General features: G+C 39.0%; 1 protein-coding gene across 9 annotated transcripts in view; it reads left to right on the top strand.

Moving 5' to 3' along the window:
- Positions 1 to 27897, top strand: part of ESR2 (estrogen receptor 2) — a 196949-nt gene that overhangs the window by 143690 nt on the left and 25362 nt on the right. For all 9 annotated transcript variants that reach the window (XM_069487509.1, XM_069487481.1, XM_069487518.1 and 6 more), the window contains 4 exons: positions 4784 to 5239; positions 7505 to 7677; positions 18268 to 18384; positions 25717 to 26016. In XM_069487509.1, the coding sequence (XP_069343610.1) occupies positions 4821 to 5239; positions 7505 to 7677; positions 18268 to 18384; positions 25717 to 26016 (1009 nt within the window). In that variant the 5' untranslated portion in view covers positions 4784 to 4820. The remainder of the gene's footprint in view (positions 1 to 4783; positions 5240 to 7504; positions 7678 to 18267; positions 18385 to 25716; positions 26017 to 27897) is intronic.

Below are 27897 nucleotides of genomic sequence, written 5' to 3'. Positions count from 1 at the left end.
AGGTTGCAGTGACCTATGACTATGATAGCGCCACTGCACTCTAGGCTGGGCAACAGAGCAAGGCCCCATCTCCAAATAATAAATAAATAAAAATAAATAAATAAATAAATAAAAATCCATCCAACATCAAACTCTCCTTGATCCTGTATTCTTCTCCAGCTACCTACCACTCTTTCTCTTTTCTCTCTTGGTCAAATTTTTGAAATACAATGTTGATTGGCAGTGGTACCACCTTTGTATTAGTTCCTTGTCATTTTACCTGGTTTGTCCTGTCTCCTTTACCTGATGTGTTAGCTCCCTGAAGGCAGCATGTGTCTTGGACTCCTTCAGATCCCCTTTCTTCTTCAGCACAATACCCTGCGTACTGAAGGTGCTCCCGTCTGACTGATAAATACCCTTGACTTGGTGGAATCTTATATTTTAAACACATTTCCACCTATTCTCTCCTTGTAACAAGTATTTACTGATTCGCAGTAGAAGGTGAATAAGAAGTAGCATTTACCTTCAAGGAGCTTAAAATTTTACTTCTAATTTTACTTCTTACTCTCCTACCCACCTCTACCATTTCCAAGAAGGATTCAATGTAGTTCTTAATCTAACAACAAGGGTTATGTTTGTTTGTAAGTGATTAAAGGGACGCCGTAAGTGAAAAAAGTGTAAAGGCATAAAATGCCAACCACTTCACAATGTACTTTCCATATTTCTTAAAGACACAGCACATTTTCTGTAGAGAAATAGCAGGATATTAGAGTGGAATGATGAGTTGGGGCAACATAGTGGCATGCCTTGAATGCTAGAAAAGTGTGACTTATTACAGAGGTTGGTGGCTTTTAACAACGTGAATCTGTGGGAGGCTGAGGCAGGAGGATTGTTCAAGCCCAGAAGTTTGAGGTTGCAGTGATCTATGATTGGGCCACTACACTCCAGCCTGGGCAACAGAGCAAGACCCTGTTGTTCTGTTGCCCAGAAAAAAAAAAATGTGAATCTGGCAGCTCTATGGACCTGGAAAAGGAACAGTAAGGAGCATTGTTACAGAAGCACAGATAAGAAGAAATGAGAGGCCAGACGTGGTGGTTCACGCCTATAATCCTAGCACTCTGGGAGGCTGAGACAAGAGGATTGCTTGAGGTCAAGAGTTCAAGACCAGCCTGAGCAAGCTCAAGACCCTGTCTTTACTAAAAATAGAAAAAATTAGCTGGGTGTTGTGACATATGCCTGTAGTCCCAGCTACTTGGGAGGCTAAGGCAGGAGGATGATTTGAGCCCAGGAATTTGAAGTTGCTGTGAGGTTGGCACTCTAGCCCGGGCAACAGCACAAGACTCTGTCTCAAAAAAAAAAAAAAAAAGAATAAATGAGAGCTTGTTTCAAGATGGCAGCAAAAGACAGAACATGGACAAAAGGCATTATGGAGAGAAAAAAAAGAAAAAACCATGTGTCTTGGTGATTAAAGGTAACTGGGTAAAGGGGAGAAGTCAAAGGTAACTGTACTGGACTTTTTCATTAACATAAATAGGAAATGAGGAGTGGTTTCAGGGGAGAAAATGATGAATTATACCTTGTATATTGTATAAATTATCTATTACCGTGTAACAGATTATCAAAGAATTTGTCAGCTTAAGACAACAAACATGTATCACCTCACACAGTTTCTGAGAGTCAGGAATCCAGGAGCAGCTTAGCTGGGTGGTTCCAGCTTAGGTCCTCTCATAAGGTTGCAGCCAAGATGTCAGCCAGGGCTACAGTCACCTGAAGGCTTGACTGGGGCTGCTGGATCTGCTTTCACAATATCTTGCTGACATAGCTGTTGGCTGGAGCCTGTAGTTCCTTGCTGGCCATTGGCAGGAGGCCTTCACGGGGCTACTTGAGTATCCTTACATCATGGCAGCTAACTTCCCCCAGAGCAAGTGAACCAAGAGAGAGTGCCACAAAAAGGCTGCAATGCCTTTTATGATTTATTCTTGGATGTCAAACACCATCCCTTTTGCTCTATCTTATTCGTGAGAGTGAGTAACCAAATCTAGCCTGCACTCAAAAGGGAAGTTAGACTCCACCTTTTGAAAGGACAAATGTTGAAGAATTTGTGGGCATATTTTAAAAGCACCATAGATTGTGTTTTGGGGACAAATAGAGTGAGACTGCAAATGAAAATGTCAGGAAAAAGAAATCCAGAGATCTAGAGAGCCAAGTTCCCTACATATGGAAGTAGGTCACAGCTGGAGCCGAAAATATTGAAGATGGAGAACTTCTCGAGGCAAGTTTTTTTGTTTAATGATTTCTTTCAACTGGTCTCATTTTTAATGGTCACTGTTCCCTCTTCCAGATTATATTATTTCAATTACTCTGATTTTTTTAAGTTTCCATTTTTAATCTCATGTAATTTTGTGTTTCTTTCCTTCAGAGATGCTTATTATGAAAAATTTCAAACTTACAGAAAAGTTGAAAGGCCAGTATAATGAACATCCACATGCTTACCATCTAGATGCAGTAATTGTCAACATTTTGACTTACTGGCTTTGTCTATCTATAATTTTATTTTCTGAGCCATTTGTTTAGATAGCATTATTTTGTAAAGAAGAGTTTCTCCTTGACCTTGGAATAAACTATAGATTCTCTTGAAAAGACAGGGTATCAACTTAATTCTTTTACCTACTATTTTCAGAGTGACGAACTAATGTAGCAATCACTTGCAATGCCAGCAAGTGATTCTTTTTTTCCTTTTTTGAGTATCACTATGGACTCATAATCCAAAGGGAAAAAGTATATGTAATTTATTATATATTGCCAAATACCCATGGAGGTTTACCATTTTTTGCTCCTACCAGCACTGTAGGAGAGAGGCCCTGTTTTTTCACAGCCTTGCCAAGAGAGTCTATTGTCAAACATTTGAATTTTTGCCAAACATTTGCATTTTTACCAAACGTAGTAAGTGAGAAATGGTATCTTGGTGTAGTTTTAATTTGTATTTCTTTTATGAATGAGGTTGATCATCTTTTTATGTGTTTGAGTCATCTGCCTTCCTTTTGCTGTGTTGTTTGTCTTTTGCCTATTTTTCTAATGTTTGGTCTTTTTCATCTTAAGAGTTCTCTCTATATACTAGGGAGATTAGCCCCTTTTTCTAATGTAAAGTGATAATTTTTTCCCCAATTTGTCATTTTTTTTAACTTATGGTGTTTTTATGCTATGCAAAGATTTACTTTTATGTGCTAAATTTATTGGTCATTTTTTTATTGCTTCTGGATTTCCAGCCATGGTTAAAAAGGTTTTCCTCATACTTGGATTATAAAGGGATTTACTTAAATTTGTTTCCAGAACTTATGCATCCCCTTCCCACCTCCCTCTTCCCCCACTCTTTCTTCCTTCTTCCCCTCCCTCTCCCTGTTCCTTCTATCTCTCTTTTAACATTTTGATCTCTGAACCATTTGGCGTTTATTCTGATATACAGTGTGATATATGGACCCACTGCTATTTTTCTGATGGCTATACTGTTGCCCAATGTTTTCCCAGTGATTTGAGATACCATTTTATTCATATACAAAATTTCCAAAAACTTGAGTTTTTGCGTTTTCTATTTTTGACTTCCTAGTCTATTCTGTAGCAGTCTGGGTCCAATTAGGAAATAGAATGTTCAACAGGTGGAAGTTGGATATAAGGAATTACAAACTATCATAAGAGGTTAAGTGTAAGATGTAAGGAAACTCTGTTTGATACCCTAGGGCTGAGGGAAAGTACCCAAGGAAGGACAGACTTAGAAGGGGTCTCAGAGCTCATTGGAGAAAGTGATCTCTAACTAACAGAGATGTTCGCTGGTTCAGCCAGGCAGGAGGTGGCCTGGAATTGCTGGGCAAGCAACGGGCCAGCTCCTAAGTGAAGTGCGAAGTGCGAGCAGACAGCCGGTGATCAGCAGTGGGAGTCCAGGTGCCCTTGGAGGCAGAAGCCTCTCAGAGTGTGCACGTTGTGCAGGATGATGAATCGTGCACAATGAATGACTTCACAGTGTGTGACCCTTTGGGCCACAGCCTGGACCGGTGACTGCGGAATAGTTATCATCACGCTTTGGCTGCAAGGTCGAGGAGGGACTTTATTCTGGGGGTCAGGCTCCACCATGGGCTCTGTAGGGCCAGAAATTACATGCCTCTTCCTCCTGCAGTGTCCCTCCAGCGCCCTCTACTGAAAAAGCTTAGCATTGTGCTCACTTTAAATACTCAAAAGGAATTCCGTTATTTATCCTAAAGCTTATACTGAAGGACACATTCCAAACTGAGAGGCTATAAGTTGGTAAGTGGCACAGTTACATTAGTAGGTCTATTCATGTGCTAATATCCATTGTTTTTTATTACTGGAGATTCATAGTGCTTTTGAATGTTTGTTAAGGCTATCTCTGCTCATTGCTCTTCTCTTTTAGGGTTTACTGGTTATTCTTGCTTATTTTTCCATAAGAGCCTCCGAATAAACTTACCTGGTTTCAGGAAAAAAAAAACATTTGATGGCATATTTATTTAATCCTGTGCTTCTTAATTTTAAAGAGTATTTTATAATACATTCTTGTTAAAAAAATTCTTGTGGTTAACAACAAAAAAGCAATAATGAAGCGCATGAAGTAGAACATAATGATAGTTCCATACTTCACATTCCCACCCTTCTGTTGTTAATATTTTTGTATATATCTTTCAGGATGTATTCATAATCCCATACAAATATGTATTTTTAAATAAAAATGTTTGAATACTTTTCAATAACCTGTAGCTCTAACTAACTTAACATTGTCTTTTGTTTTTCTTTACAGCTGTTATACTTGCCTATGAGTCTTTGAGGACATTATAATGTCCCTTTGTGCCTCTTCTCACAAGGAGTTTTCTCAGTTGCTACCTATTCAAGACATGGATATAAAAAATTCACCATCTAGCCTTAACTCTCCTGCCTCCTACAACTGCAGTCAATCCATCCTACCCCTGGAGCATGGCCCCATATATATACCCTCCTCCTTTGTAGAGAGCCGCCATGAATACTCGGCCATGACGTTCTATAGCCCTGCTGTGATGAATTACAGTATTCCCAGCAGTATCAATAACTCGGAAGCTGGGCCTGGTCGGCAGACCACAAGCCCAAATGTGTTGTGGCCAACTCCTGGGCACCTCTCTCCTTTAGCGATCCATTGCCAATCATCACATCTGTATGCGGAACCTCAAAAGAGTCCTTGGTGTGAAGCAAGATCACTAGAACACGCCTTACCTGTAAACAGGTAAATCCAGTCTTCATTCTGAATAGTGGTTCACAGGCATTACTCAAATCACTCTGTGATTTAGGGAGAAGAAAGAGATATGTTATACAAAGTCTGTATTAGTCACATAGATTACTTAGAACACTTAAAACATATGACACTCTGTTCTACTCTAATATTCTAGTCCTCATTAAAAAATTGAACTTGTAGATCAGCATTGTGGGGAGAATTCACCATTATGACTATTGTCCTTATAATAAGGACTGACCTTAAATCACTTTTCTCTCGATGGAGGTATCTGGGTTTGAAAAATAAATTTTTACTTTCAGGTTAGAGACATAGTGAAATCACAATTTAGTGTTCATGACAAATTGTTTCCAGGATAACAACAACTGTGGCAGTATTATGAAATACTAGACATGTGAAGCCTGAAAAGACAGATAATTGGTACGAGCTTTTTAAAATGAACTAAAATAACATTTTATAAAGATTGGTGGGAAACTATAATATTTAAATGTAGGATTCAGTTGAAATTTCCTGAAGTTAAAAAGAATATTCATACTCTTTAAATGCAAGGTATCAGCTGGGCATGGTGGCTCACACCTGTAGTCCCAGCTACTTGGGAAGCTGAGGCAGAAGGATCACTTGAGCCCAGGAGTTTGAGGTTGCTGTGAGCTAGGCTGATGCCACGGCACTCTAACCTGGGTGACAGAGCAAGACTCTGTCTCAAAACAAAAAACAAACAAAAAAAATGTGTCATAAATTATTCCCATCTAATTTGTGACATTTTAAATGATAATTATAGGTATGATGAGAAGGGATGGTATGGGGAGAAGGAGGAGGGGGAGATAAACTTCCAAAACAACAAAGTACTAAGAGCATCTTGGATATTGAAATTCATCACTTGCAATTGTCATAAAGCTTTGAGAAAGCAATATTACACCATAATTTTAATTTTCTTTTAAAAAACATTTTATTTATTGGTAGAATAAAAAAGAAGAGAATATAAAAATTGTGGATAACTTTTTAAAAGTAATGTTTTTTCTTCAGCCTTTAAAGGAAGAAATATTTCGTCTCTAAGCCTGAATTGTAATCAAAGTTAGGCCATTATGTGGGCAAATTCAACCATAATATAAAATATTTATAAATCAGTAATACCTCTACCATTCCCTTTCCAAAATGAGCATGCCCTGGCAAAACCAGGAACTAGCCAGACAGGGTCCTGGTATGGCTCAGTGCTCCCTTGCTGGTCTCTCCGTCCCTCTGTGAACCTCGTGCCCTCATCCTACATGGAGCCTCTGCTTCCCCAAAGCTTCTGAGGACAGCCACTCAGTCCCCTCTCTTCTTTCTTTCTCTCTCCCTTTCTCTTCTCTTCCCTTTCTCTCTGTCTCTTTTTTTTAACCATAGTGTTCATTTGAAGGTAACGTAAAGTTCATTTGTTACTCCTCTTAATGTTATTTTTAATCTAATCCTTTATCTGAAAATACAGAATGAGAGATTTTTCTCCTCCACTTACATGGGAAACCTCAAACATCTGAAGGGCTGTGTAGCAACACTGTTGGGAATGACATGTCTGGAAGTGGTTATCCGAGTTCAGGCCCATCCATGTAGCACTGAACTTTAATAACTATGGAAGCCTGCTGCGTATCCTGCTTGTAGTTCAGACCTGTGGGTAACATTTAGTCAGGCCCCTTTTTTCCTTATTTTGAGACAAGGTCTTGCTCTGTTGTCGGGGCTAGAGTGTAATGGTGCAATTATAGTTCACTGCAGCCTCAAACTTCTGGGCTCAAGCAATCCTCCTGCCTCAGCCTCCTGAGTAGCTGAGACTACAGATGTACTCCACCATGCCCAGAAGATTTTTGTATTTTTTGTAGAGATGGGGTCTTGCTCTTGTTCAGTCTGGTCTCGAGCCTTGTTCTCCCATAATGCTAGGATTACAGATGTGAGCCACCGCGCCTGGCCTAGGCTGCTACTTTTATTACACTCAGAGATATGCCCTGCCCCGTGGCTACGACGGGCCTTCTGCAGCTACTAGGGCTCAGCAGCACTGCATGGGTGGGCACAAACAAACACCTTCAAACACCACTCATGCCACACAGTGTGGCTCTTCATAGATCTGGTATCAGTGTCAAAGGTTTTGTTCTATCAGATTTCTTGGAATATGTTTTTCATGAGCCCTGAAGGGCAAAGAGATTAAATTAGGCAGTGTTCATGGTATTTTTTCCTAGAAAGCCCTTCCTTTCTCTTTTATGCTCTTTTACAATGGTTCTTTCCTTCGCTCCCCAGAGAGACTCTGAAAAGGAAGGTCGGTGGGAGCAGTTGCACCAGCCCTGTTAATGGTCCCGGTTCAAAGCGGGGTGCCCACTTCTGTGCAGTCTGCAGTGATTACGCGTCGGGATACCACTATGGAGTCTGGTCCTGTGAAGGGTGTAAGGCCTTTTTTAAAAGAAGCATTCAAGGTACAAGGGTATTGTTAACTGCTTCTTTAGTTTTCCACTTTAGCTTTCAAACAATTTTGCAGAGATGACTTGGCAGAAATTTCACCATTGGCCTGTTTGTTACAAAAAGCACTTGATGAGCAGTTCAGAGGCTCATATGTGTTTGGCAGTGGGTTGGGTGATGGGGTGGATTGTTTAAGTGCAGAGCACTTTATCTTTAATTGCAGATTTCTACCTCAGAACCCCAAGCTTATAAAGTCAACTTAAATGGGTCTTGCCCCCACCTTCACCCACAGGGGTGCTGGGGAGAAGACTTCTAGTTACAACTTTGTGAAGATATCCTGTGGAATAAAACCTGTGCTTATTAGGAGTTGCAAAGATTGTTTGTTCCTTTGACTTATGTTTAGTATGTTCTATGCCTGTCATGATGGTGGGCTAGCTTCTGAGGAAGGGAGAAGGAATACATTTCATGGGAACAGTCAGAACTCAGGAATTCAACTATAGTGGACTTTGAGATTGATCTAGAAGCTCATCTTCCCCTGAAATAGTAGAGCCTCAGTTCACAATCCCCTTGTTTTCTAGACTGGGTTTAGACCATTTCCCTAACTTTCTCCAAACTCCTTCTGGGCTGGGTTCTTTTTTTTCCGTTTTCGTTTTTTTAAGTAACCTTTTTCATTAACTTCAGTTCGTGCACATCTGGTTTCAAGGTCAGTCAGCCCATCTCCATGCCTGTTCCTTGCCACACTCCCCCTCTCTCGCCAGCCCTGATTTGCTGGCGTCACTTTCTTGGTGACTCCTGCTGCTTCTGTCTCTCTGCTCCATAACGTCTCCCTCAACAGTCCCTTCAAGGCAGTGTCCTGTGTCCCACCGAGAGCTCCCTTCCCTTTTCTATCAAAGCCTCGGGTGCTTTGTTCTTCACTAGTTAAGCAAAGCAACCTTTAGGGAATTCATAGTGTGCAAATGGCAAGTTATTTAGTCAATAGCAACTTACTAAGTTAACTCACCCGTTGATAACTCTAGATTAAGAAGACATTTTACCTCAAGCCGAGAAACAGTGATAGAATCCAGAGGGTGGTGAGGAGTGCAGTATTGGAAGATAAAGAGTCACCTTCCTATGTGTCCCTGAAATTTACCCTGTGTGAATGGCCACCTCTTTGTCCTGGAGTCTCCAGTTACTAGCACTATGACTTCGCCTCCCAGCCTGTTTCCTTCTCTGTGGAATGGAGATATTTAGAGTTGTTCTAAAGATGAAATGAGGTTGATTATGTGAAAACATATTTAGTGCTTAAATATTTTTATTTATGATAATTATAGCAGTAGATTATAAGGCCAGGTCCAGTTCCCTGCCATGGATAAGAACAATTTAGACTTTCTGAAGTTTAGAGCTGAACTCTTGATTTTTTTTTTTTTTTTTTTTTTTGAGGCAGAGTGTCACCCTGGCTAGAGTGCCATGGCATCGGCCTAGCTCACAGCAACCTCAAACTGCTGGGCTCAAGCAATCCTCCTGCCTCAGCCTCCCGAGTAGCTGGGACTACAGGCATGTGCCACCATGCCCGGCTAATTTTTTCCTATATATTTTTAGTTGTCCAGCTAATTTCTTTCTATTTTTTAGTGGAGACGGAGTCTCGCTCTTGCTCAGGCTGGTCTCGAACTCCTGAGCTCAAATGATCTGCCCGCCTCGGCCTCCCAGAGTGCTAGGATTACAGGCGTGAGCCACTGCACCCAGCCCTGAACTCTTAATATATTGACAATTCTATATCTTTCTGAAGTTCCAGGATTTTACCCATTAAGGAAATATTGACCTATTACAACTGTGAGGGTGAGGGGAAACTTGCCCTTTTCCCCCGAAAGTTCACTGAAAGATCAACTCACAATTAAGGCAGATTCATAAAAGAAAGAGGTTTACTTACCATGCACATGAGCAGAATCACAGAGTGATTATTGAATATTCCAGTGGGATCCAGATACTTTTATACCTGCCTTTTGGAGGGTCGGGGGAGATGAACAGTATAGGTAATTCTGTTTAGGGGCAATAAATGGTTGCTAGGGAGGATAAATGGATGAGGGAAACAGATTGACTTGTAAATGATTCTCTTTGCAGATTAAATTAACCGAAGAGACAGGTATTATATCTAAGATGATTTGGGCCAGGTCTGGTTGCATTCTTTTTTTTTTTTAGGGTGGAATAGCCAAGGCATGGTTGCATTCTTGATCTGGTTTTTCCTGCAATATATTGAAATAAGAGGGAGAGGAAGGGCAGTCAATTGTTTTTTTTTTTTTTTTTTTTTTTTTTTTTTTTTTTATTGGTCAGTCTGGTTTCTGTAGACAGAGGGAAAGCCTCTTCCAGTGCTTTTTAATCTTGAAGGGCCTTTAATTCAAGATATTCTTTATAACAAGGAATCATATTTTAGTGTGAAATTTCCTGAGCTCCTTCACAACTAACTGTATCTTTAAAAAAGAGACCCTTCTTTTTTGATTTGGGGAAACATCTGTCTACCTGAAATATCTTTGAATCCTGAGACTATAGCTGGTAACAGTTGAAAGTAGTAAGTTTCTTCTGCTTTCCTGTGTCGTTCCTTTCTACTGCATCTGCCAGAACTGTCAAATTCTAAATGTGCAAAAGGGAAAGAGTTAAAGCTCTTACAATTGTTCAATGCCTAAATTATCTTTTCTTTGGCTCTGTCATGTTTTTGGTACAAATGCATTGCATTAACTGAAAATGGCCACTCAATTTTTAAAATTGTCTCAAATAGGATGGGATGGTACACTATTAACTTGAGACATTCCTTGCATTTAACATTCTTTTGTTTTTATAGTTTTAAACTTGTCCTGCCAGTTTGATTTGTAAGCTACTTGACCATAGCCTAGTCATATTTCTGTCCCCTTCGCTGTGCAAGTACCCTGGAAGCTGTGTAGCACTTGGCATCCCATTGATGCTGACCTCATTGGCTTCTTCACACAGTGAGTTACCAGCAGAGTGATAAGTGCTGCTGTTTCTCTGCTGGGTTATGGAGCACAGAGGAAGGAGGACGCCAGGAGAGGTTCCTCATCACTTCTGGTCCAGCTTATTTTTCAGGCTCGTTCTTTACTTTTTGTTCTTTTTCCTATTGGTAGTCATTTAACAAATACTTACTGAGCACTGTGCTAGGCTCTACAGATACAGTGGTGAACAAGACAATAGACTAAACATTTTATGACAGCAAGAATGTTTGTCCATTTTGTTCACTGGCTGGCACTCAACAATTCCTTGAATGGTGATTTTTAAAAAATTATTTGGGATCCTATTATGCATAGCGTTCTGTATCCTTTTTCACTTAATGCTGTTTGGTAAGCATTTCCCCAAGTTGTTAGATATCCAGAAACCTTTTTCACAACTGTATAATGTTCTATCTTGTGATCCAATTTATTTGACTCTTTATTGTAGAAGACCTTCTTGTCAGTTATTTTTATTGTTTTAAATAATGTTGTGGTTGATATGTATGTTTGTGAAGCTTTGAAAAAAATCTCTAATAGTTCCTCCTAAATATGTTTTTAGAACAAATCCATAGGGTCAGAGTGTATTAATGTTTAAAATTCTTGACAGGTGTTTTTAAGTGTTTCTTAGAAAGGTTGCACAAACTTACTCTTCTACCTGCAGTGTATGAGTGTTGGTTTTACTAAACTCTTGGTAGCACCAAGTCTTATCATCAAAAAGAAGAAATCTTGTTAGATTGATGGGTGACATATAGTATCATTTTGTTTCTAATTGGCTTCTCTTTACTAGTGAGATAAATGTTTTCTCACAAATTTATCAGCCATTTGTATTTTTTTCTTTTATCTTCTTTATTCAGAGATTTTGCCCAGTTTTCTATTGGGTTCTGTGACTAAATGACTATGTGCTTTTTATATTATTAACCTTTTATCATATGTACAACAAATATTCCAGTTGATTCTGATTTTGACATGAAGAAATATTTAATCTTTAAATAGTCAAATATCACCAAGATTGATAGTTTTATGTATAATTTTTAAACTTAAAATGTCCTTTCACATCCAGATATTATATATAAACTTTTGCTTCTTTTTTTTTTTTTTTTTAGACAGAGTCTTGCTTTGTTGCCCAGGCTAGAGTGAGTGCCGTGGCGTCAGCCTAGCTCACAGCAACCTCAAACTCCTGGGCTTAAGTGATCCTACTGCCTCAGCCTCCCAAGTAGCTGGGACTACAGGCATGCGCCACCATGCCCGGCTAATTTTTTTTTTTTTCTATATATATTTTAGTTGGCCAGATAATTTCTTTCTATTTTTTTAGTAGAGATGGGGTCTCGCTCTTGCTCAGGCTGGTCTCGAACTCCTGACCTCAAGCGATCCACCCGCCTCGGCCTCCCAGAGTGCTAGGATTACAGGCGTGAGCCACCGCGTCTGGCCCTTAAACTTTTGCTTCTATTTTATTATTTAATAGTTTGTTTTTACATTTCATTATTTAATTCAAAAGGACTATATTACACGTTTGGCATACTGAGTAAAATAAGAATCAAATGTATTTAGCTCTAAACAGTCAATTTTCTCCAAATCATTTTATTGAATAAATTCATCCATTTTTCATTGACTTAAAATATGGAAGCTGATTTTTTAAAAGTTGATTTTGAGATATAATTTACATTAAAATTTACGTATTTTAATTACAGGTTTATGAGTTTTAAAAATATAAGTAGTTGTGTAACCACCACCATAATTAAGATATGAATGTTATCACCCCAAAAAGTTCCCTTGGATCCATTGCAGCCAATTTCCCCTGAACTTCGCAGGCCCTGGGAACCACCGATCTGTTTTCTGTCATTACAGTTTTGCCTTTTCTAGAATTTCATATGATAGAGTCATAAAGTGTACAGCCATTTGTGTCTGGCTCTCACTTCTGATGATGCCTTTGGGATTTATCTGTGTTGTTTCATGTATCAGTAGCTCATTTCTTTTTGTTGCTGAGTAATATTCCAATGTATAGATATACCACACTTTGTATATTTATTAATTTGGGTTGTTTCCAGTTTTGTGCTATTTTAGATAAAACTGTTACGAACAATCATGTATATCGCTCTGTGCAGACATGTTTTTTTCTCGGGTATCTAGGATTAAAATTGCTGGTTGTATGGTAAGTGTATGTTTATTAGAAACTAACATGCTTTTCTAGGAAGAATGGCAAAAAAAAAAAATTAGTTTCCAAAGTGGCTAGACCACTTTGCATTCTTGACAAGAATGTATGAGAGTTTCCATTGCGCTTCTTCCTTGCTGAAACTGGATATTATCAGTCTTTTTAACTTTAGTCATTCTAACGGATATATGGTAATATCTCATTATAGTTTTAATTTACATTTTCCTAATTACTGATGATTTTGAGCATTGTTTCATGTTTTCATTGATTTTTTTGCTTCTATATATGTATATATGATATATTTAGTTATTATATAAACTAGCATTATAAACTGTTCTGTCGTTCTATCTCTTTGTTCTTGTATAAGTACTACATTATTTTAACTATTGTAGTTTTATTATGCTTTTTTTTTTGAGCCAGAGTCTCACTTTTGTTGCCTTGGGCTATAGTGCAGTGGCATTATCATAGCTCACTGCACCCTCCAACTCCTGGGCTCAAGTGATCCTCCTGCCTCAGCCTCCAGGTAGCTGGGACTATAGGCGTGTGCCACCATGCTGGGCTAATTTTTTCTATTTTTAGTAGAGATGGGGTCTCAGTCTTGCTCAGGCTGGTCTTCAGCTCCTGAGCTCAAGTGATTTTTGTGCCTTGACCTCCCAGAGTGCTAGGATCATAGGCGTAAAGCATTGTGGCCAGCCTTATTATGCCTTTTATACCTGCTAGTACAAGTTAAAAAAAAAAAAAAAAAAAAAAGGTCTTGGCCATTTTTCTCTTATTATTTGTCCATAGAAATGTTCAAATAATTTTATTTTTATTTATTTTTGAGACAGGATCTCACTCTGTCACCCAGGCAGAGTGCAGTGATGTCATCATAGCTCACTGCAACCTCAAACTCCTGGGCTTGAGCAATCCTCCTGCCTCAGCCTTCAAAGGCACATGCCACCTCACCTGGCTAATTTTCCTGTTTTTTGTAGAGATAGGGTTTCACCCTTTCTCATGCTTGTCTTGAACTCCTGGCTTCAAGCAATCCTCCCACCTTGTCCTCCCAGAGTGCTTGGCCTAGAATAATCTTATTACATAGCTTCCCATCCTTAAGAGAAGTAAAGATTTTGTTAAACCTAAGAATTATTTTGGAAGGAATCTTTCTAATAGTCATTACATCAGGAAAGTTAGGTCTTTATTTATTTGTGTTTTTTATAAAAAACTAAAAGGATAACCTTAAGGAGATTATTGAACTGAGCTTAAGTTTTTTTCATTTGTAAAAGAGGCTCTTAGTTCTTTGTAGGAAGGTTATATGATTAAATGTCGATTAAAAAGTACTGGAAATCAGTAGGTGGTACACATGGTGTGTCAGCCTGGGCAGGCATTGCTTCCTGCATGTGGCCCTAGGGAGAGTCATCGATGGAGACTGATTTTTGCATCTCTGAGGGGAGGTGTGTCACTACTAGAACTGTGTAGTCCGTACCTTTGCTGTTACTTGAGACCAGTGCCAGGGACATGGTGGTAAAGCTACTCACAAGTGAATTTCAATTGTGTTTTCTTATTGGAATCTACCTAAAGTTGGACAGAATTATAGAATTTGATTATGGACCAAACACAAAACCATGTATTTTGGGGAATGTTCTTTAAAATCTGGTGAATTGGAAAAAGAAGGTTAATTTCACGAATTAAAGCAATAATGTGAAATATACATTTCAATTTGTCTGTATTTGAGTATTTAGTTGTATTTATCTGTATTTGAGTGAATAAGCAGCTATATTGTTTGGGGAGCCAAAGGAAATATTTTTTTTAAGTGAATTTCAAGCTTACAGAAATGTGCATATATAATATAAAGAACCTTTTTTCCTGGAATCATTTGAGAATGAATTGCTGACATTATGCCCCATTACCCTCAAATAATTTCACATGTATTTTCTATATAGCTCAACACAACTGTCAAAATTGGGAACTTAGCATTTTTACATTACTACCATCTAATCTTCAGGCTCCATTCAGGTTTTGCCAGTTTTCACGACAGCGCCTGTCACAGTTCAGAATCCCATTTTGCACTTAGTTGTGTTTAGCCTCTGTCTGTCTGGGACAGTTCCCTAGTCTTTCCTTGATTTTCATAATGTTGACACTTTTGAAGATTTAAGCCAGTTATCTTGCGGAATGCCCCTCATTTTGGGTTTGTCTGATGTTTCCTCGTCACTAGATTCGGCTTACATGTTATTGGCAGGACTATCACAGAAGTGATGCTATGTTCCTCTTACTAGCTCCTTTCAGGTGGTACATGATTTCAGTTTGTCCCATTACTAGTGATGCTCACTTTGATATTTGGTTAAAGTGATGGCTGCCAGGCTTCGACTCTAAAATTACCTTTTCCCTTTGTAATTAATGAGTATTTTTGTTAGGAGATCCCTTGAGGCTATGTGACTATCCCATTCGTCATTAAACCTTCAATTAATTAATTTATATCAGCATGACTATAAGATGTTTCAGGGCTATCTTATACTTTATCTACCCCAGTCCTGGAATAAGTTGTTTTTCCATGGAGCCTTGTTTGTTCTTAGGCAAAAAAGATATTTACAAACCAAGATCTGGGTGATAGTTTGCTCATTACTGATGTCTTGTTCCTGGGCCCTCTCAGAGGATAGTAAGGGAATATATTTGTATGTGTGTGTATATATATATATCTCCATATTATGTATACATACATTTGTTTCTTTATATGTATTGAAAACCATATGTTTACCCCAATATCTTTTTTTTTTTTTTTTTTTTTTTTTTGTTGAGACAGAGTCTCACTTTGTTGCCCAGGCTAGAGTGAGTGCCGTGGCGTCAGCTTAGCTCACAGCAACCTCAGACTCCTCGGCTTAAGCGATCCTACTGCCTCAGCCTCCCGAGTAGCTGGGACTACAGGCATGCGCCACTATGCCCGGCTAATTTTTTCTATATAGATTTTTAGTTGTCCATATAATGTCTTTCTATTTTTAGTAGAGACGGGGTCTCGCTCAGGCTGGTCTCGAACTCCTGACCTTGAGCAATCCACCTGCCTCGGCCTCCCAGAGTGCTAGGATTACAGGCGTGAGCCACCGCGCCCGGCCTTACCCCAATATCTTTGATTCCAATTCAGTACCACAAGATTTGTTCTAGTTTCCTCCTGTTCCATGTTTTTCTCCTTTCTTTACCAGAAGGAACCTGGGTGCTATGATCCTTAATATATTTACTTATTTGATTAATACCTTTATGTGATAAAAAATTTTCTGTCACCGTCCCTCCTGACAGTGGACACATTTTTTACCCCACTTTGGCTTCAGTGCCCTGCACTGGGGACTGTCCCAGAGAGAAGCCTTCTTCACCCTGCTCAGGGTCTACCACCACCCACCCCAGTCCCTGCATAGGCACTTTCATCAGCCTGCTCACTGCAGCGTTATTAAGAACAACAAAACACTTCAGTTTTGTAAAGATGATCTATGCTCATGATAAAACATCCAAACTATGCAGAAAAATACAATGCAGAAGAAAGTTAAATCAGCCCCAAATTCTACCACCCAGAAATAATTGGTTGGTGATGAGCCTTCTAGCTCTCTGTCCTCATATATAGAGATATAGAGAGAAAGAGGGTAGATTAAAGATAGATAAGTTGTGGCCATACTAGATATGCTATTGTCTGAAATAAAAGATATTGACTGTAGTTAATAAGTGTAACAGAAGAAAAGGAGCCTAAGAAAAGCTTGTAAAACATGGTCGCACTTCACACGCGTCTTCTTTGCTATGTGAGAGAGATCCATGCAGATTTAAGGGATTGGGAAGACTATTACAAGGTTGGAGTTAGTTTTTTAATTAGCTTATTATCGTTTGCTGACATACATGTAGAATTCTGCATGCAGCATGTCCAGTTTAAAGCATAATTATAAAGCAAATTCCTCTGTAACTAGTGCTCAGGCAATTAAATAGAATACGGCGGGGCCCCACAATCGCTGTGGTGGTCCTTCCGATCACAGCTCCTTCTCTCCCTCCAGAGGTGAGACAGTCCTCTCTTTTGCCTTCCTTGCTATGGTTTGCTACTTATACAGGCATCCCGAAGCACTATAGTTTCATTTTCTCTGTTTTTAAACTTTACGTATATGAAATTTCTCCTAGATGTTCTTTTGTGACTTGTTTCTTTTATGACTTGTTCATTTTATGACTCATTTATCATTGAGATTCATCCATTTTACACACTGAAGTTCTGGCCCATTACAGGCTTAATGTAAGAAATTCAGGCCATATTGTTTATCCGAAAGACACAATTAAGAAATAAAGGCACCTAAATACCCTATCCTGTTGCTTTTCATCTATTATAATTTCTATTTCTTAAGCCTGTTTCAGACTCAAGTAGCTGCATCACCCTCCCTAGCAATACCCAGCCCAGACAGCCGCTCTCATGTGCACAACTGCAGCGTGTTCTTACCTGGTCTCCCAGCCACCTTCAATTTTTGCTGCCTGTAATCTGTTCTCCATGCTGCATCTGAAATACTAATTTTTGAAATGTAAATATTTTTATCTTTTCCTTGCATAAAAGAATTAAAAGTACCATTGTCCTTCTGCAGAAAAATGGACTTAGGAAAGGTACTGTTGTCTTAGGGATTGCTATATAACTAAGAACTTGAAACTCTTAGTGTCTTACTATGAGAATTATTTTTTGTACTTATGAGTCTGTAAGTTGGTTAGGGTAGCTCTACTTCATAAGGCGTGGCTCTGGGTTCAGTTCAGCTCCACTCCACATGTCCCCACGTTCTCCTTGGACCGATGGCTACCTCATAGGAGCTCAAGAGGCCAAGCCAAACTGTTGGAGTAGCACATTTATTAACATGCCATTGGGTACGGAGAGTTCCACAGTCAAGCACAACATCGGTGGGTGGGGAAGTATACTCTGCCCACTCGAGCACACTGCAGGGTCACAAGGCTGAGGGAGAGAGTGAAGAATTGGGAACAATAATCTAACCCACCACAACTATTGTCAAGTAGCAGTACTTCTGTTCTTATTTAGATGGCTAATTTCTTTAGTTCCTTTTGGTTTAGTTCTCTTATTTGACTATGAATTCCCATAAAAATATCATATTAAATTCCAAAGAGGAATATATGTAAAAGAATACAAATAGTTGAATTTGGTGACTTGATATACAAGTATAACTCTTAAGGAGTTCTGTGATTTGGAACAAATCAATTCATGCGACTCTCACCTTCCATGTCCAAAGAAGACTATTTCTAAATGTGTCTTGAGAATTCTAAGAATATGCAGATAGTAACCTATCAGTGAAAAAATAGGATATTGAGATATTTCTAGTTCTCCTTTACTCATTAATGAGGTGATAATGTGGCTTATCTTTGGCCTTTGTACTTGCACCTGCCTTTAAGATGTCCCCTGTCTCTCTGCTGGGTAGTGTTATCAGGGTTATTGACAGGAAGAGATTTAATGAAGATATTGTAAAAATAACCTCCTTTTTTTTCCTGCTCTGCTGTAGGACATAATGATTATATTTGTCCAGCTACAAATCAGTGTACAATAGATAAGAACCGGCGCAAAAGCTGCCAGGCCTGCCGACTTCGGAAGTGCTATGAAGTAGGAATGGTGAAGTGTGGTGAGTGCTTGCTTCCCCTCCTGTTGTATGGGGGCCGTGCTGAAAGCTGTGTCTTCTGAGGATTTGGGGACATGTAGTCTGGATCAGAGGAGATTCAGGACATGGTGATTATCCTCAAGAATTTGTATGCTGTCACATTGCGGGGGGGGGGGGGGGCGCGGGGAGGGCATTGACATCCCTGTGGCTAAAGAGAGCAGAGCTGGGGTAAATGGGAATAAGTTACAGGAGGCAGATTCTGGCCCAGTGTGGGGAAGAACTTTCTATGATTTGAGCGGTTTGGCAACAGAAATAGGCTAATATATGGGTTAGGGGACTTCTAGCCACTGAAATAAATGCCAAGACAGGGATGGATGACTACCTGCTTGAGACCTTGAAAAGTCCAGTGCTAAGGATGAAGTCCTGGTGAATGTCTACAGTTAAAGCTTGTGACAAGAAAGCAGAATATCTTATGGATTACGTGGGTAACCATGGGGAAGACTCATACCTATCCTTCCACTAGCTTTCTAGAAGTGGAAAAAATATATATAGGAGTCAGAAACATGATAGAACCATGAAAAGTACATAGAGCATGGATTTTGTTCTGGTAGTTATATATATAGATTTATATATAACATATACACACTTACACCTACACACATGTATTTCTTTATACACACATGAAAATGCAAAGAAAAGTGAGCACTTTATTGTAAGAACTGACAAAGATACTTACATGCTGCTCTCTCCGCCTGGGTAGCTTTGGTTCACTTGTCTGTACACACTCGCTTATTTATGCACATTCATGTCAGCTCTGCCCGTACTTATTCTTCTGCTAGCCAATATTTTGCCTGTGGTTAGTTGTACTTTCTCTCTTTGTGATTATTTGAAAATTTAAAGCAAAAGTCTCTTTTCTCCCCAACAATTTCTTCGTAGCTCTGCCTCTTGAACATTCTCTGTCCTTGTGTGTTCAATAGATTGGAACCACCACCTAGTTCAGAATTACAGCAGAAGTTCTCTTAATTTTTCTTTTCTTTTTTTTTTTTTTTTTTTTTTTTGAGACGGGGTCTCACTCTATTGCCCAGGCAGGAGTGCAGTGGTGTCATAGCTCACTGCAGCCTCGAACTCCTGGGCTCAAGCGATCCTCCTGCTTCGGCCTCCTCAGTAGCTAGGACTATAGGTGCATGCTACCACATCTGGCTAATTTTTTAAAATTTTTGTAGAGACCGAGTTTTGCTATAGCTCAGGCTGGGAAAGTTCTCTTAATTTGATCACACTTCTCTGGCTTCTTAGTGCCACTAACGTTCTCCATTTCCTGCCAGTGCCCATACTTCATGGTGTGTATTGGTTATTCTCTCAAACTCTTAAACATTTCTGTTCTTACCACTTCAGTTATATCCTTATCAGAAACCAGTGGGCTTCTTTCCAAACCTATTTCTCGACTCATTTTATAATATTTGTTACATTATAAAATTTAATTGTAATTTATGAAACAGGAAATATGAGTAGGAAAAGATAGTTTCTGTGAAAGCTTATTTGAAAGCTTTGAATAAAACTGTAAAGGACTAATCGTTATTGAGTTAGGTATGGGTAAGATGAGGGGAAAATCATAAGCCTAAGAAGATTCTGAATTCAGATTTCCTTAGAAGTATCTATGTTCTTGCTATATTTTAAACAAGCTGAAACAGGAAATCCGGAGATAACATCTCACGGGTGTGATTTATGCAGAAAAGTGACTTGTCCTATTGGCAGAGGTGCTTAAAGAGGAAAGCCTTGGCCCTCTGACAAAAGACTGCAAATAAATGTTTTATGTTTTCAGTTAAACAATATTTTAAGTGAGTGTGTGTATTTTTAAAAATGCTTTTGTTGTATAACACTAGGATCTGTTGGGCAGCTGTAGCCTTCGTGGTTCAAGGCAGTGTGTGTGGTGGGGAGAGTGTCAGGGTTTGACTCCCAGAGACTGAGTCTCATTTTTGTTTCATCACTTGCTGACTGTGACTGTGCTCAAACTACTTAATCTCCTCTGGCCCTTGGTTTTCTTATCTCTGAGCAGGGACATCTGTTTCATTGGGGTTTGTGAGGAGAAAGTATGAAGACATACGTGAAGACCTAGCAGTGTCTGGCTCTCAGTTTTAGTTTTTCTTCCTTTCTCTTTCATTCATTGAAAAGCTCATCTGAGTTACGAGTTTTGATACAATACAGTGTCATGAGACAGAATGCAGATACATAGTTAAAGAATCTTTCACGGAAAAGGGAATGAAAGAAGAGGTTGTTGAAGTTAGCCAGAAAGCCATTGGGTAGGGCCCTCTACGAAAAGATTCTCTTTGGAGATTACAGAAGAAATGAAATGGGTTGATGTACACACACAGTTGGATATTTTGCCCTTCACTGACCACAGAGAAAGACCAGTAGGAATGAATTTTCCTAACTGTATCTGCCTTCTTTCCCACCACTTTCTCATCTGCCCAACCCAAAAAGCCTCTCTCCACGTTTTTACTTCTAGCCAGTCTTGGAGGATTAGGGATTCTACCTGCATCTGGGTCTGCCTCCTCCATCCTGCTCCCACCTTTATTCAGAAATCACGTCTCTTCTGTTATCACCTTTTTCTTCTGTATTTCTGATCTTTTCCATGGAAGTATTAATATGATTGTTTAAATGGTAGGAGGACACCCACCTAGACTAATTTCAGGTACAAAGCTTTCTCATAAGGATACACGGAACTGTAAATAGGAAAACAATCTGAATGGCCACATATTTGGTCTATATCCCTGGGTTGGGACAATGGCTCAGCATCTTTTGGATGCCATCTCTTTATTTCCCTGCTGTATATACTTCCATGAGAGGGATTTGATGGGTAGGTGGATTAAATAGTAGTTAAAGGCACCAGCTCTGGATTCAGACTATTGCTTGGGTTTAGATACTGCTGCTGCTACTATCTCGGTTTCCCACCTTGGACAAGTTATTTGAGCTCTGTTGTGCCTGGTTCCTTCTCCTTTGTACTTTGGAGATAGTAAGAGCTCCTCTCCTCTAGAGCAGTTGTAAGAATGAGATAATCTATGTACTGTACACAGAAGCTTCCAGTAGATGTTAACTGCCGTTATTATCATTGCCATTATCATCATCACTCATCTTTTGGCTGGGGCTGTTTATCACTGCCTGATACGGAACACTCCTATTTGATAAGCTCACTCAGAGGTCACAGTGTCAAAGCCATAACACCAGAAATGTTCTTGATAGAAAAATGTGAGTTACTTGAGGCCTTTATTTTATTGAGCATAGAATCCCCAGAACTCGCTACAAGGCCTAGAACATAGGATTTAGTCAGTGAAATCCATACAAAATAAATTTGTATGGATTCAAAATCTTTCACTTTGAGTATCTAAATCTGTTTCGTAAATTACTTATCCTTATGTACTCTACAAAAGAGAAATGTGTGATCATAAAAGTGCTTTCTTAAACTGTACATTTTGTTCCATTTTATCCTGGGTGTATAGTTGATCTTAAATATCAATAGCACTCTATTAGATTACTAATAAAGTGACTTATATTTTAGGCCTTTAATACTTTTAGTAAAAAATTTGCTTCAAATGTTCCTGAATGGATAAAGCTTTCTCTTCTACTATAATTAGCCAAGGTTAAGAGGAAATTCTGATAAATTTTCTTAGCCAATAATTTAAATTTATTCATACCTTCTAACTAATATTTCTTTTTAAAAATGTAGACAGTTGACTTTAGTGAACAAACATAATGGTGGGAGTATAAAAACTAGGCATTTTGTAGATTTTAACTTACAGGCTTTTTTGGGGGGAGGAGATTCATATAAAAGTTGTACCCATGGTTTTTTTTTTTTTGTTGTTGTTGTTGTTGTTTTGAGACAGAGTCTCGCTGTCGCCTGGGCTACAGTGCCCTGGCATCAGCCTAGCTCACAGCAACCTCAAACTCCTGGGCTCAAGCAATTCTCCTGCCTCAGCCTCCCTAGTAGCTGGGACTACAGGCATTCACCACTACACCTGGCTAATTTTTTCTATTTTTTAGTAGAGGACACGTCTTGCTCTCACTCAGGCTCATCTTGAACTCCTGACCTCAAGGGATCCTCCTGCTTCAGCCTCCCAGAGTGCTAGGATTATGGGCATGAGCCACCATGCTCGGCCAGTTGTATCCATGTTAATGGTATCCTGACTTACAACATGTCTTTCTTAATTTCCATTTTACATTTTTATCTTTGACCAATGAATATTTATAAAAATTTTGGTGCTCAAATTTTTAGGGGTTTGGAAGTTATATTTCTGTTGATTTCCATCTTTATTGTATTGATGGCCAGAGAATATGATCTATATGATATCCATTTTAGTTAAGATTTCCTTCATGAGCTCATATGTCATAATTCATGCAAATATCTATGGTCTTTGTAAATCAAGCTTGTTAATTATATGGTTTCAATGTTCTGCATTCTCACTTTTCCCCCTTCTCTTTGCTCTGTCAGTTGCTGAAAGAGTTATATTAAAATATCCCATTATGGTAGTGTATTAGTCAATTTCTTTTCTTCCAATCACTTTATGTTGTATTTGGAGGCTGTGTTTTGTTGTTTTTATGTATGTGAGTTTAGAAATATTTATCTTTTTTATAGGCTAGAGGTTAGTCTCCTTATCTCTAATAATGATTTTACCTTTAAGTTTATTTGTCTGATGTTGATAGACTATCTTCAATTTATTTGGTTAATTTTTGCCTGTTATATATTTTTCTATCCTTCCACCTTTAGTTTTTATCTCTTATAACTAGTCTATGTCTAGATTTAAAAATATATGTATGATTTCAGAGTCACTCTTCAATGGTGAATTTAGTTTTTTGTTTATCATGATCACTGATATTTGGGTTCATTTCTATCATCTTATTTTGTGCTTTTAAAAATTTTATTATGCATTTTCTACTTCTTTCCTTTTAGGAGTTGATCACATTTTCTTTTTCCTCTTCTATTAGTTTGGAAGTCATAAATACACACTTCAATTCCTTTAGTGACATTTCTATTTTTAACATGTCTTGATTAATTTGAGAATTTAAGCATCTCTGTTGTCAAATAAAGAATCTTAGAAAATTCTAGGCAAAATCATTACTCTTTCATCCTACATATTGTTGTCTGGTATTTGGTTTCACCTTGTTTTTATATCTATAAAAATTAATTATCATTTTATTCAATGCTTTTTTAGATTTAATCTCACATTTACCAATTTATTTTTTTTATCATCGCTTCTTAAATCTCATTGCTTATTTCTAGTTCATATTTCTCCATCCCAAAGAACACAGTATAGCAGTTATTTCAAAGGGACTGTGAGTTATATATCTTCTCAATCTATAAATAAAAGAAAATGTCTTTAATTTATCCTCACTCTTGAATGGTAGTTTAGCTGGGAATGTAATTCTGAATACCATCTTAAAACACATTATCCCATTATGTTCTGGTCCATAAACCTCTGGGTCCAAAAACAATTTGGTACTAACACAGGAATAGAAAAATAGGTCTATAAAACAGAGTAGAGAATCCAGAAAAAAACACTTTTACATACAATTAAATGACAACGCATTTTAAATCAGTGGGAAAAGCTTATCCAATAAATGGTATTGGGAAATTTTTACGTCTATTTGGAAAAATATAGCATGAATATCAATATCACATGATACAAATAAACATAAAATTTTAAATAGATTGGAACCACAAAAGTATTTAAGAAGATATAGGGGCCGGGGGCAGTGGCTCACGCCTGTAATCCTAGCACTCTGGGAGGCCGAGGCGGGAGGATCTCTCGAGGTTTCAGGAGTTTGAGACCAGCCTGAGCAAGAGCGAGACCCCGTCTCTACTAAAAAAATAGAAAGAAATTAACTGGACAACTAAAAATATATAGAAAAAGTTAGCCGGGCATGGTGGTGCATGCTTGTAGTCCCAGCTACTCGGGAGGCTGAGGCAGGAGGATTGCTTGAGCCTGGGAGTTTGAGGTTGCTATGAGCTAGGCTGACACCATGGCACTCCAGCCTGGGCAACAAAGTGAGACTCTATCTCAAAAAAAAAAAAAAAAAAAGAAGAAGATATAGGAAAGTATTTGTATAATCTTGATGTGAAACAAAAAGCCTTGACTATGTGTTAAACTTCTTATGATAGAAGACACCATGAGCAAAATTAAAAGATATATAAATAACAAAACAAATATTGCATATAACAAAAAGTTATTAAATAAAGAGGCTTTATAGGTTATTAGGAGAACAAAGGGCAAAATAAACATAACAGGCAATTCATAAGAAATACAAAGGGCAAGCGTATTGTCAACCTTGCTACTAATTCAAAAGTACAAAGTAAAACAAGACTGTTTAGTACAGTCAGATTAGCAAATATTAAAAGTTATTTTTAATTCTCAGTGGTGTTATGAGAAAATAGGCAGTCAATCCACTGGTTTTAAATACTTTTGGGAGGTAATCTGTCAATTATGTGTAAGAAATTTAAATGTGTATATGCCTTGGTTTAGCAATTTGACTTCTTTGAATTTTTATAAAGAAGTAATGGAATATGAAGCAATTTTATGTACAAAGTATATTTTCATTGTAATATTTATACTAGCAAAGAAATTAGAACCAACTTAGATTTTCATCAATAGGGATTCTTTAAAAGAATGGTGCTTTATTCATAGAACTATATAGATTTTTAAATTGTAATATGAGATGTTTTTAGTAAACAGAAAAAACAGATTATAATGGTATATATACTATGATCCTAATTTTGAGCCTAAAATATGGAAAAGTATGAAAGCATAAAAAAAGACTGAAATAAGTTATGCCAAAATTTGTTCTCTTCTATATATATTTTACAGATTTTTTCAATTAATTTGTTATTTGAAATATACTTGTTTAAGTATGAAAAAAGAGAAAATATATACACATGCATATAAACATTTTAGGAATGTATTACAAAAGAATAATCTTTGATAACTGGAAATATCAATGTTGAAGTCCTAACTTTTCCCCATTTTGTACTTGAGGAAAGTTTCTAATTTCATGGTTGGGAAACTGAGTTCTGTCAGCATTCTTTAAAAGAGAAAAAGATGTGGTATTCATAGATGACCTTGAAATGGAGACCTAAAAATTTCCTTCAAAGTTTTGTTGTTGATTTTGCTAATACAGTCACAACTGCAATAATCTTTGGTACAAGCCCCACAGGCTCCAGAAAATAGAAGTCATGTTCTGTTCTCAGGCACATTCTCAGAATGGCGTCAGGTCCTATGGTGATATCATTGCTTCGTTTTTACCCTGGCGATGCAGGGAGCTTCACTGCTGGGTCGGAAGCCCAGTGTTACCATCTGCTTTCCTCTTCAGGCTCCCGGAGAGAAAGGTGTGGGTACCGTGTAGTGCGCAGACAGAGAAGTTCTGATGAGCCGCTGCACTGCCTGAGCAAAGCCAAGAAGAGCGGCGGCCACGTGCCCCGAGTGAAGGAGCTGCTGCTGAGCGCGCTGAGCCCGGAGCAGCTGGTGCTCACGCTGCTGGAGGCAGAGCCACCCAATGTGCTGGTGAGCCGCCCCAGCTCGCCCTTCACCGAGGCCTCCATGATGATGTCCTTGACCAAGCTGGCCGACAAGGAACTGGTACACATGATCAGCTGGGCCAAGAAAATTCCTGGTAGGGCTTTCTGGGTATTTGCCTTCTATTTATTTGTAGAAAGGCCTGCCCCTAATATTTAAGGGGCAAGCATACCACGTGGAGGTCCATAAAATATGCCTAGATATTTAACAGTTTGACAGCTTTATTTATTTATTTTTTTGTTGAGATATAATCTCACTCTGTCTCCCTGGGTAGAGTGCAGTTGCATCATAATAGCTTACTGCAACCTCCAACTCCTGGGCTCAAGCAATCCTCCTACCTCAGCCTCCCGAGTAGCTGGGACTACGGGCGCATGCCATGATGGCTGGCTGATTTTTTTTCTTTTTAGTAGAGGGACGGGGTCTCTTGCTCAGGCTGGTTTTGAACTCCTGAGCTCAAGCAGTCCTCTTGCCTGGCCTCCCAGAGTGCCAGGATGACAGGTGTGAGCCACCACACCCGGCCTGACAACTTGATTTATAATTTCTGAAGGAAATATGTTCTTTCCTCCTATCTTGACATACATAGCTTCAACAAGGCCAGATTCTGATTTAGAATTCTTCAACTCCTCTGAGCTCTATACCAGATGTGGAAGTGCGGGAAGAGCTGTACACGACCCGGCCATTTCTATTCCTGACGTCCTTCTTTTTGCACCCTCATCCATCCCACACTGTCTTGCACACACTCCATCCTGTCTGCATCCCCTACAGATTTGTCTATTGGCCACCTCTCGTGCTTAGTGGTGATCTGGGAGGATGGACCAAGGCAGGAAACTCACTCAGGCTCTGGAATTGAACTTGGAGTCATTTGGGCAAGAAATCCTAGGGGGACCTGGAACATGCTTAAAAGGAAGGAATATGGGGTCCACATTGACCTGTCTCTTGGCTGTGTACCCCTCACCTTGAGAGGAGGGGTGTGGTCAGATGGGAGTGGGCTAGGGTACAGTGTGACTAATATGAAAGTGAAAGTTTTGTCAGATGCTAAATAGTATTTTGTAAAATATTGTTCCAATAGAGAATCAGTATTGTGTACATAAATAATTTTATATGGACATATAGAGCAAATTAGCAGTTGACGTAACATCAAGCATCAGTGGGCCAATAAACCTAGAATGCCATCAAGTTAGAAAAGGGCTTAGTTACTCATGAGTTAGCATTTGGAATGTGCGTTTTCCATCCTGTAAGATGGTCACTTCCCTAGGCCCATCTGTATTAATAATATATACCTGAGGTACTATATTGTGCTTATTACCAACTACTTGTCCTTTAAATTGATGTTTCTGTGAAGAAGTGAATCTAGGATTCTAACCTAGGATGGCAACCCCCCCTCCACGCCCAAAAAGCTACCGCATGCAATTCCTTACAGTTGTCTCAGAAATGAGGTCTCTCTCCAGGTTCTGAGGCCCTGCAGGGACTGTCCCACGGCCTGGGGGCAGCACCTGCCTTAGGCAAACTGTAGAGATTAGGAGGGGTGGGATGCTGAGGGAGGAGCAGTTGGGGGGTAAACAGCTGGGGAACCAAGGCCCAGGGTGATGGTGTCTTTTGGGGTCATTTGTTGGCCTCGGTCCATTCCTTTTGAGCTTCCTAAGGATTTTCTGGTTTCTAGTTTGGTTTGGTTTTGTGTAGCGTCTTCACTTTTGCCAGCATTGTTTCCCAGAGGAGACGATACTGATGCACTGTCCTCTAGTTTTTACTTTGAATGTGTTTCAAACACTGTTTTGCAGGACCACGTGTGGAGAGTGGTGGTGAAATTAATTACTGCTGACAGCTGTGGGGCTTCCCTGTGCCGTAACACGGCTGAACTCTACAGTCGCACAAGCCCCTCTTCAGGCCTGGTATTTGGAAAGATTTTCAAAAAACTTAGGCATAGGCTGAAGGTGTGATTTCTTTTTTCCCCTCTTTCAGCTTACATAGTCATTGTCCA

This window comes from Eulemur rufifrons, chromosome 2, assembly GCF_041146395.1.
Source record: "Eulemur rufifrons isolate Redbay chromosome 2, OSU_ERuf_1, whole genome shotgun sequence".
NCBI lineage: Eukaryota > Metazoa > Chordata > Mammalia > Primates > Lemuridae > Eulemur > Eulemur rufifrons.
Note: the sequence above shows the minus strand (reverse complement) of the source record. Positions and strands in the feature narration are given on the sequence as shown.